Raw genomic sequence first — 12,383 nt, forward strand, 5'->3', positions numbered from 1 at the left:
TGTGGCTTTTGTTTTCAATTTGCGTTTCTACAATTCTGCTGCATGCAACAATTTAGTGGCCGCTTTTTTTGGGATGATAAGCAAACATAAACCCAAACACACACATACAAATAACAAGCGATGTTGTTAAGATCAAAAATGCCATAGGAAGCTGCAGATAGCAGGGGCAAGAGCGCCATAAAACACGAAAGTAATTTAAAAATGTTTTATGTGCCTTAATTATGTCTGACTGCATGGCTGTATGTATGTATGTGAGTGTGTGTGTATACGAGCTGCATACATGCATATGTGGCACAATAGCTAACTAGCTGACAGCGCGCCAGCTTCCAAATAGCCACCAAAAGCGGTTGTGTCTGCTGCGCTACCCTACCATGGCTGTCAAGCTGGCAGGCTGGGGGGCAGGCTAGCTGCCTGTCTAACCAACTAACTAACTAAGTAAGGAACTTAAGTGAGTTAGCTGCGCCTTGTTGGCTAGCTTTTATTGTTCTACTGCCGATCGTGAGACTCACTTTTGCATTTCCTGCTTATGCACATTCCCAGCAATGGCGCACACGTACATTAAATACACTTTTTTATTAGAATCCTGCGCTTTTCTAGCATGCGAATGCAGTCCCACATACACACACACACACATGCACGCAATATAATGCATGCCGCTTGTTAGTGCGCTGCTGAGTGGTTTTATTGAATGTTTGTTGCAATTTGCATTAACTCCTTTAGCTGCGTTGTTCACCATTCGCGCCGTCTAGTTGATTTTTTATTGCTGCCTATAAAAAGAATTGCAACACCTTAGAAGACAGCTTCAACAATGGCATCAAATGGCTGATCTGCATATTCGTATCTCGTACTCGCATTTGCCGCGACTAGTACAATCTGCGTGCCACAAAAACTCCGTTCGTTGAGTGATGTCTGTGCGTTGATTTGTTGTTGTGCTTGTTGTGTGCAGTTTGAAAAGCTGTCAAAGCCGCCTGTTAGGAGTTGGCTGAAGGCCGCACTTGACGAAACGAAACGAGACTTTTTCTCCAGTCAAATGCATGCAATGGGGGCGGACAGCTCGCAGAAAGCGCCGACTAATGGGCGACTAGACAGACAGATTGCTTTACGTTGTTGTTTAATGCTTAGTTACGACTTATGAGTACTCATGATTGCTTTATGTTTTGCTGTATTAAAAAAAAAACTGCAACTACTTTTCTTTTGCTTTGCTGTGTGCGCCTGCGGGGCTTGTGAGTAAATTGAATTATATTTGTATTTGCCTCGTTTGGGTGGTATGCACATTTTATTTCGAATCTTTATGACTGTTCTAATGTGAATATGTCTTTTATTCCGGTATTAGATCAGATGGGCGGCAGGAAAATTTTCAGAAATGTGCTTGTCAGAGTATATAAACAGGGCATATTAAGCTTACCATGAAGTTTGTAATACCCAGAAGGAAGCGTCGGAGACCCTATAAAATATTTATACATATAAATGATCAGCTTCACGAGCTGAGTCGATCTGTCCGACCGTCCATCTGTATATACGTCAAACTAGTCCTTCAGTATTTAAGATATCGATCGAAAAATTTGGACAGGTTCTTTTCTCCCCAAAGGAGCTCCTCATTTGTCGGAACAGTTGGTACCCTACCACTGTAGCATAAAGTGGACATACAAACTGGACGATCGCCGTCAATTCTATTTTTCCTCTTCCGTAATAATCCTTAACTTTTCAAGAAAAATTATATCCCGATTATATATGTTGTTTACTGTCTTCAGCCATGGACTCTCTATGTGAAAACTTAAAGTCTGGGTGTCAATCAGTTGTTGTTTCTTTTTCATTGGAAGTGGTTTCTACGTGGCCTGTCCCGAACCTAGTGTACAACCTCGCTAGGCGAGTGGTATAACGTTTTATACACATTTATATAGCGACTCGTTTGTTTGAAGATCGACGTCCGCTCGCAGCCGTACCTCTGGTGAATATGTAGATTCTGCAATCAGATTTCAGTGAACCCTTAAAATGAATATGTCGGAGTGGTTCCACTGAAGCTTCTTCACTTTTGGGTTCTCAGGCTCCACTCGGGTTTACTACCACATCTTACATAAAGATTACACCCGTTTCCAGGGTGAGCGACATGGACGCAAGAGTAGGAATTGGGTTTAGCCCTACCACTGTAACTGCTTACCCAGAAGCATGTCTATACCCTTTTACACCTAACTACCAGGTGCTATTTTAGACTGAGAAGACAATTGAAACGTAAAGTCTTCTCTCGACAAACAAAGTCACTCATCGTTCCTGTATTGCTATAGGGCGCAAAGGCATGGACAATGACATAATCTGATGAGACGACCTTAGGAGTGTTCGAGAGAAAGGGTTTACGGAGGGTTTATGGTCTTTTGTGTATTTGCAACGGCGAGTATTGCAGTAGATGGAACGAAGAGCTATACGAGATATACGACGCCATTGACACACTTCAGCGAATCAAGAGACAGTGTCTGCGCTGGCAAGGTCACGTTGTCCGGATGGAAGATAAAACTTCAGCTTTAAGGGTTTGTCGTTTCAGTACCCGCCGGTGGAAGCAGAGGAAGACCTGTGGATCTAATTTAGGCACAATTTTACAGTTAATTTGACTTTTTTGAAAGTAAAAAAAAAAACGAAGAAATAAATTTGACGTTAGCAGAGTTTATATTTCAAAGGATGACTGTTTAATATCGAACTCGAACTTTTCAAGAAAAGGCACACATGCTCAAATTGGATCTAAGGGTTCCGCGAGAGCTCAACAAACATTGGTCAGCAGCTAACACTTGTGGACTTTTGGCCCAGAGTTGAACAAAAAGGGTACATTGACCAGTCTGTTGTACTTTCTACAAACCCTTGAACTGATATTAGCCGTCTCAATAAATTTTCTCTGGGCATTTTGGCGATACATTACACCCTTGTGTTGAATTGACAGACCGCCGAATGGTTGTTGTCAGGTGTAATTATCAAACGCCGACCGGCTGACAAGATTTTTTTCAGTATTTCTTGAGAATCATATTTTTGTCGAACTGAAATATTAAAAGTCATTTTTGGATCGGTTGAACTTCCATATCAAAGTTAGGCCAGACACATACGCTTTACTAAATGAGCTTTGGCTTTTTTATTGTGTAATTTTAATAGTCTAACATTTTTTCTTAAATTTAAGTATTTCTAGCTACTCTATTTTCAAATATTAGTAAAAAGAGTTATCACTCAACATCATCATAACTATTTTATAACATCAAACATATGAAAGAAAAAAGTAGGTAGGGCTTTGTAAAATAATCATAATAACTCTGCAGAACAATGAGAGATCTCCAACTTTCGTGGGATATATTAACATCTCACTTCTTTTTCCTAATTAATTCAACTTGCTAATAATAAAATATATAATGTTTAACCAACAATTAAAATAACTAACCATAAACATATACATATACATTTATATCCACATTTCTATAAGTACATATATTTAAATACATACGAGTTTAGCTCGCCAGCCGCTTCAGCATCAATCACTATTAAAAATCCATTTAATAGGCTTTTTTTATTACCTTTTTTTGGCGTAAAACGTCTACCCTCTCATCTCACCGCCTTTTAACTACCCAAACACTTCACGTCTTTTCCCACAAACTTCGCTGCTCCAAGTGACTCGCACGAGAGAGTGAAAATCAACGTAATTTGATCGCGTCAAAAGTCCCATCAAGATTGGCGCCAACGACGCTAACGTAGTCGATTACGCACGTAGAGCGCGTAAAGAGCGACTTTGAAAGAAGTAAAATATGTTAACAGTTAAGTGTCTAAATAGAACCACGCGTCGGTTGGTTAGCGAAATTTCCAAGTGTAATCAAATTGAAATGAGAAGAAATAAAAAAGGAAAACACAAGAAAGCCAGCACTGAGAGCCAATGCGTCGACTGCGTGGTGGTCAAAATTAGGTAAACAGAAAACTTCATCAACACCGACTTTATTGGGTCAAACTATTCACAGTTTACAGCTCTCAACTGTGTTCGAATAAATGAATAACAATGACAAGAATTCGGTAGGTGCAAGTGGATTTGGTAACCACACATATTACACACATACATACATACATACATACATATGTATGTAAGCTCAAATATATGATATGTAGGAAAGAATAATGGTGCAATTAGCATGACCGACACGTACAAGCTACTTCAAAATATCTCCAAAATTTCATCGACTCAAGATTACGTTGCTTTCAAATATAATACTTTCTTCAATTGTTGCAGAAAGTTGTTTATTGTTACAAAATTGGTGCATGCATATACATATATCTATACACGCACATTCACAAATAAATATATAGAGAGCGGCAATTTGTGTTGCCTATTTCAAATTTGTTTATTTCATAAAAAGCCCATAAAATAAATTAGAAACCAATTTCTATATCGTTTATAGTCTAATTAAAATCGAATGATTCATATAAACAAGAAACACACTCCTACAAACCTACATATGTGCCGGCTTATGTCTACACACTTATAAAGAGGAAAGGTGATTAAGCGATTCAGACAACAAAAAGGCGCTACAAAATGTTCTGAAAAGTAGACTAATTAGAAACAACACAGCTATTCAAAACTGCCCAATCATTGGTTTTGAATTTATTACAAACTTTGATAGATAAGTCACTGGTGCCAAGCTCTGGCTACCGTTGAAATCGATAGTAGGTGCTTAAAACAGATGATACCGTAGTGAAGTAGCATTTAAGATGAATAAATTAAGCTTAGAATTTTTAAGAATTTTGCTGCTTCTACCGAGTTTGATGAAAAAAAGCTCAGTGGGAAAAATTTCAAAATTTAATGAAGAATAGCAGCCGTATATTGGCTTTTATGAGAGGTTAATTTGAAATATATGAAATCGATCCGAGGCAATAGCTGTTTCTTCTTTAGATATTCAGAAAGATCATACAGGACTATGCTTAAAAAGAGATGTATAGCCCATTTGATAATAACGGGTGATCCAAGTAGAGGTACTACTTTCATTAGCTTTGGGGCCATCCATAAATTACGTCACACCTTGAAGGGGGGAGGGTATCATTCAGAAGTGACATAGTGTGACAAGGGGCAGGGGGGGTCAAAAGCTTTGTGACATCACATTTCAAGATGTTCCTGACATCCAAATTCAGAACGAAAATGAAGTGCCTGATTTACCATAAAATTGGAGAATGTGTGACGTACGACATTGATAGAGTTCAAAATGTAACAACTTGTGACATGGACGGGGGGAGGAGTTAAAAAGTCCTTAAATTCGTGTGACGTAATTTATGGATGGCCCCTTTTTGGCAGATCACGCGTGAGTCGCTTTCATGTTATTTTTGTTCAGTATTGTTTGGCATTTCATCATTGAAACACTTACGCCTGAACGACGTTTTCAAATCGTTCAACTTTATTACGGCAATTCAGGTTATGCAAAGAATGTGTTTCACGCGCTTCGCATAAAATTATGGTCAATATAATCGGTCTACTGAACGTACTATTCGAAACACCATCAACCATATTGAGACCCATCATTCATTATTGGATAATATTCTAGCGAATATACGAGTACAATGACGCAGGGAAGAAAATAAAGCAGCTGAGATTGTACACGAAGACAGTGAAGAGTCGATTTGGCTCCGTTTGTAGCAACTCGGACTGACATATGGAACGATGAAATTGAAAGCGGGCAAAATACAGCTTGTGTAAGAACTGAAGCCGCTCGACCTTCCCAAGCGACATTGCTTCGCTTTGTGGGCTCTTGAGACCCATTTTTGGCTCAATAGATATATAAACAAGCAAAGTTCTGCCATTTAATCCCGAAAATCAACGGTTTGGTGTGGCTTGTGGGTTGGTGGAATCAAAACTAATGTTGGATGTTTTGAGAGGTAATAGACTCTCATACTCGTACTATAACATGCTCAGTTTTATTCACTAACAAAGTGGGCTGAAAAAAGCTTTATGTGTACAAGTATGATAAGTAGTCCTGAACTGCAATATGCCCGGGTTTAATAGATGTGTTTCTGGTAAGTTTTCGTTTATTTTCGAAAAAAATTATTATTTAATCAAAAGTGTTCTTGCAAAAATATGTGTCCACTGGCTTAAAAATTTTTGTAGAGTTACATATTGAATATGAGAGCAAGTGGTTTTTCGAAGATATTATCTGCCAAGGTCAGATTTCTTTTTGATAATTTTTTTTTTACCTGAACAGCGTGTATTAAGTTTTCCACGATGTTGTAACACCCAAAAGGATAAGCGATTTAGGCATGTTTATCTGACTATTCGTCTGTCTGTCCGTCTGTATGTATATCAGCTAATGTCTCAGTTTTCGAGATAGCGACCAGAAATTTTGTATCCGTTCTTTTCTCATCAAGAAACTTACTTTATATGTCCTCCACATGTTTGCAAGTATAAACGGAAAGCTGCAATATTAGATTAGCACTAGAAAATTTCTTATCATTTTTATAATTTGTTAATTATTTTATTGTTGTATCTAGATCAAATTTATTGCACTTGTTGTTGTGATCTAAAAATAGCTACCTGATCGTATTACGCCCAATACTCACCGGATGCTATTTTAATAAAATTTAATTGCTGGGCATACATTTTAAGCTGACTTTAATTAGATTATCAGGTTTCTAATACCAAGCAAACGGTAAAATGTTACGCAACTTGAACACAGCACGAACAGGTTGACTGACTGCGTCGGCTGTTGGTCAAGAAACCAAGACGTGGTGGCTGCGTATGGCGTGAGAATTTATGGGGCGAACTGATTTTTGCCGCTGGGAAGCCGAACAGACAAGTAGTACGTGTACACATACACACAAAACTAGATGAAGATTTACATATTAACTATGTTCACAACTCACATACATACATACGTATATATATTTTATATTACGTCGGAAAGCTGCCGGGCGATTTAAGGTGTTGCACATGCGCAGCACGTACATACTTACATACACAGGTATGAAGCAGCTTGTGGGTCTAGTTGGCTGCCGGTTAGCTGCCACTTTGTAATAGTTTGGTATGGTAATTTGAATGGAGCGAACAAACGACTTAGAATTAGTAAATTAAAATTCCCGTACGTGCATAGAGTACCCACAACCACAAGCATAAAGTCGTACTTACATAAATATGTAGGTAGGTAGGTATGTAAATACGCACAAATAGACCGGCAAGTGCATAAGTACTCGTAATGCTCCGAGGAGTTCATTGGCCGATGGCGTTTTTTCGCAAGCTTTGAGATTTTCGTTTCATTATGGCCGCATTTAAAGATTTCATGCTGCCGTGCAAATTATGTATTTGTCTGACTAACTGAATGGTCGGTGGGTTGATTGAATTTACGTAATTATAGCGTAAACGAAGCGAGGTGAACACAGCTTGCATACATACATACATACATACATATGTAAGCTTATATGTATGTGTATATAGAACAGCAACTAAAAGAGGTAGTGATCGAGACACACGAGATGCTATAAACTTTCAGCGACACACACATGTTTATCCATACCTACTTGCATGTAAGAATCGAGCTACAGCGGAAGAGAACAGCGGCGTGACTGTTATTTTCGTCACAGTTGTTGCCGGCAATCTCACAGCGCTGCCAAGTTTATTCTAGACTTTATTCTTCAAATTTATTGTTATTGTTGAGGCCATTGCCGCTTTTGGGCGTGTCCAATTACCGTTAATTTGCGCTGTTATTGTGCTTCATACACATGTTCTCGGTATGCACATGGCAATTTGCTTTTTAAAACACAGAAAGACAAGAAAAAAATCGTTTCATTCATAAAATCGAAAGCCAATGCATATATAATGAGCGACAACAACAAGCGGCTGGCTGCGAGTGATGCTGGGAATATGCCAGTAGTAGCTCAGCGCGAGAAATAACAACAAGTAAATTTACATTGGCCGTAGGCCAAACATATTTGTTTGTGTTTAAATAAAATTGATTTCACGTAGACGAGTTCAGGGCTTCTTCCGATTTCTGATTTTGTGAGATTGGCGACAAATGGAACAGTTTTGGTTAAATCGGTTGTAGTATCGTTCACTGCCTTAAATACTTTTGTACCGTTACATATTGTATATGTGAGTAAGTTTTTTCTCAGAGATATTAGCTCAGGATTCCTTTGTGATTCGGTCAGACTCTTTCAAATTGCTTTCTTGAGATCTACTTAGTGAAAATATTTCATCTTAAGAACCAAACTTGGTTTTCAATAAAAAACGTGGCGCCGTCCTGTTGGAACCACTTATTGTCCGAGTCCATATCATCCGATTCGGGCCAAAAATATTCGGTTATCATTGAGCGCTAGTGATTCCCATTCAAAGTAACGTGCCGGTCTTGATCATCGCGGAAAAAGTACGGCCCAATGACGCCGCCGGCCCATAAACTGCACCAAATCGTAATTTTGTCGGGATGCAATGGTGACTCATTCAGGACGTGTCCATTGCTGCTTGACCAATGACGCATATTTTTCTTATTGATGAAGCCATTCAGCCAGAAATGAGCCTCATCGTTGATGATCACTTTTCGATGAAAATCCGGATCATTTTCAAGTTGTTGCTCAGCCCAATTCACGAACATACGACGATTCTGGCGATGGATGATGTAGGCCAACATCTTTTCGCAAAATTTGGCTCGACGATGTCACAGAGATACCCAACGTTTGAAAACGACGTAGCGGAGTTGAGGCTACTGACTGCGAATTTCGGTAGTAAATTTTAATAATTTCGACTCAGTGTTGGATCGTATATCTCTCCATGATGAAATGGCAAATCTTAGTGAAGAGAAATGTCGAAAGAGTGAGAAAAAATATGTCGTCGTTTGCCGTCTTTATCCCTATTGAAACCCCCGATTATTCCTTCATTTCTAGCATCGAATCATAACTTAGTATTGATTTAATTAATCATAATCATAACAAATGTAGAATAACACCTAAATTGCTATAATATATACGTATACTTTTATATATGTGCATATGAATACAATTTTTTTTTTAATTGACTCAGATCTCATAACCGTATGGGAACTAAATGTTACTGAACTTTGCAGTTCTCGATCATTATAGTCATTCTAGCATGAAATAACTGGCAAAGTAAATACATACATACATAGGAGTACATGTGTGGAAAAAAGTGGTATATGTTCGAAGTACATAATTAACTAAAATACAGTTAGTTGTAACGCCCAAAATTTAATTACGGTATATTTTAATTATACAGTGATAAAACCATTTGGTGAGAAAACTTAGTTGAGGAAAGAGAATTGAAATCTTTAGACGTACTTGTATATGTGCTTACGGGCATAAGGAGACATGTGAGTAGATATGTACATGTGTGGGGAAGTGACAGGAGCGTATTTAATAGAGAGTTTAAACATTTATGCATACATATGCATATTACTTCCATATGCTATTATAAGATATGTATTGTATATTAACAAATTATTAGATATGCTCTTCACCTTTTTGCGCCTTTTTAAGCTATAGTCCCTTTCACAGGTGCATATTTTAAAAAAGGGTATATATTAGATGTTTATTTAATTTTTTATCGGTCAGTTTGGATGACAGCTAAAAGTTCTAGTTGTCCGATATCGGCGGTTCCGACAGATGAGCGACTTCTTAGGAAGAAAACTTCTACCAGTTGAATAAAGTACATTTGTTGTAGATTTATGTCTTGTAGAAAAAAAATGTTATATATTTTTTAATATGCTATATTTCGGAACTTGGCAACCCTAGTGTTGCATTATAGCAACTCAAAATTTTAGCGCAAATTTCGGACTTTGTAAGTTATCATACTCAGAAGATTTACATACATGAGCGCTATTTGTCTTGTTTTCAGTAACTTAAAATATTCGTCTTGGGCAAAAAATTCAATTAAATCACATTTTCGCGCGAGTGTTTTTGACAACCTTGGATGAGGCTTCACCATGCCTCAGTTTATCAGTAGACTTAATTCTAATTTTGGCGATGAAGTTCCATCCATGGCCAGTGAAAGATCGTCATATGATCTAACGTAAGATTGAGACAACTAAAGGCATTAGTGAGAGCAGCACACATTCAGTATTGCATGAAAATTTGACTGTAAAAAAATGTGTTCACGTTGGGTCCACGCAATTTGTTAATTACTCAAAAAATGATCATAATGATTGGTCGAGAAAAATGTTAAAAACTACGATATCGGTGCTGTAAAACACGTCGATGATATCGTAATAGGTATTCGCGGATTTACGCGTATGACCTCGAAGTAAACAGCAGTCGAATGTATGTACTGGAAATGTCGCCACCATACTACTAGAAGAACCCAGAACAGTAAATTCTGGGTGGTGCACAATCATTATTTTTTCTTAGTGGTCTTTCAAAAAACCAAGAAAACCAACCGCCGAATTTTCACATATCGACTGAAACAAATGCATTTTTTGAGGACTGAAAACATCGTAGACTATGACTAGGCAGCGAATGACTCCTTATTATTATAATAGTGTAGCCAGGCCTTTCACCACCTGGTCTTTCTAACGTAGTGGCTTTCTTCCGCTTTCTTTACTTCCTTTGGCGAGTACTTCGTCGAATACTCTCAGAGTTGGAGCGTTTTCCACCACTTAGACTTCGCTGAACTATGTCAATGTCGTCGTATATCTTGTACAACTCATGGTTCCATTCACTGCGGAATTTGCTGTTGCGAATGCGCAAAGGACCATATATCTTCTGCTTAACTTTTCTGTAGAAAATCGTAACTACTACTTATCAGATGTTGTCATGTACATCCCTCTGCACCATATAGCAGGACGGGGATAATGAGTGACTATCAGATTTTGCTCTTTGTTCGTCAAGAGAGGACACTATTTTTCAATTGCCTACTCATTACGAAGTATCACCTTTTGACAAGAGTTATCCGGCGTTGGATTTCGAGACTGACGTTGTTGTTGGTGTTAACAGACTAAATTATCTACGACTTCGAGGTTATGTTTGTCAACAGTGATGTGGAAGTCATGTCACGAATGCGAGATATATCGTCTTGCTCTCATTTACTACCATACCCATTTGCTTTATTCCCGTACGTAGAAAATACACTAGGAGGTCAACGTTTTTCGACACCTGAAGAGGCGGTTGATGCCTTCAGAATGCATGCTTTGAAAACACCTTAATCGACAATTGTTTCAAACGCGTGCCAAAGAGAACATTTTGAAAAAAAATTATATCACGGTGCATTCGGTGTCTTAAAGACTTACTAAGCTTCATTTTGTTTTTGATACTAACGTTAAATCTGTAGATTTGCTAAGGATATTTACCATTTCCCTGACTTTCACTCAGATCCTTTATTACCTTTAGACTTATAAATTAATTTTTATACATATTTAGATATTAAAAAAAAAAAATATGCTTTTCTTATTGACGATTACTATTTTCGTTCCTTATTTACAGATATTCCTGTGTGTGGCGCTAAATGGTGCGCTGCTCACCCAAGCACAACCGCATCGTGAACCCCGTTTGGGCTCCAAGTGTCAACATGATATGGATTGCACGGACTTCATCAAGGGTAGCGCCTGCTCGGCGACCGGCTATTGTGAGTGTGCACCATATTATGTGCAATACAACGGTACCAGCTGTCTGTCATGTAAGTATTGCAATAACAGGTTCGCTGTGCAAACAATTACGGTATTCGAATACATATGTACATTACATACTTGTGGGTGCGAGTGCTTTAAGTGGCCGACAATAGTTGACCTCTAATGCCAACTAGAAAATCAGTCAAACAGTCAATCATAGTCAAATACAGATACACAAATAACCAAACTACCAATATCAAACGAGTTCATGTGATATCAAATACTTCCCTATGCAAACCCACATACTTAGGCTTGTACTTTATGCGAGTTTTGCATCTAATGCACTTACAGCTGACAGCAGCAAGCCAATCAGCCAGCTAATGCACACGCTCCTAAATGCAAACACATATATTCGTATATATGTATGTATATAAACATATAAATGACTACTAGTAATGCTGCTCTGCATCTTTCTATGCCTAGGCGTTGTTGAATGCACCACTGTTGCCGGGTCTAATGCAGCACATTTATTTCTCATATCATTGAGAAGTCGTCGTAAATCATATAGTGCTGTACATATATTTAAAAGTAGCTACAGATATATACTTAAGAGCTCGTTCGGCACTTTTCTCCATTCATAGAATACAATGTATAGGTATGTAAATACGAACGTGTACCTAAGACAAACAAACAAACTTAGCTGATAGCTGAACAAGCAAAGAGCGAATAATGTACACATGGCGTGTGTCCCCGATTTTCATGCAACAATGTTGATATGCTGCAGCAACATCGTTTACATTAACATTGCTATGCATTTGCTGTTGTCGATCGTTGCAATTGTCA

At 38.1% G+C, this 12,383-nt stretch overlaps 1 protein-coding gene across 1 annotated transcript in view; it reads left to right on the forward strand.

Moving 5' to 3' along the window:
• Window positions 1-12,383, forward strand: part of LOC105224811 (uncharacterized) — a 58,011-nt gene that overhangs the window by 21,106 nt on the left and 24,522 nt on the right. Inside the window, exon 3 of the mRNA XM_049457909.1 lies at window positions 11,416-11,608. Within this exon, the coding sequence (XP_049313866.1) occupies window positions 11,416-11,608 (193 nt within the window). The remainder of the gene's footprint in view (window positions 1-11,415; window positions 11,609-12,383) is intronic.

This window comes from Bactrocera dorsalis, chromosome 5 (assembly GCF_023373825.1).
Source record: "Bactrocera dorsalis isolate Fly_Bdor chromosome 5, ASM2337382v1, whole genome shotgun sequence".
Classification (NCBI taxonomy): domain Eukaryota; kingdom Metazoa; phylum Arthropoda; class Insecta; order Diptera; family Tephritidae; genus Bactrocera; species Bactrocera dorsalis.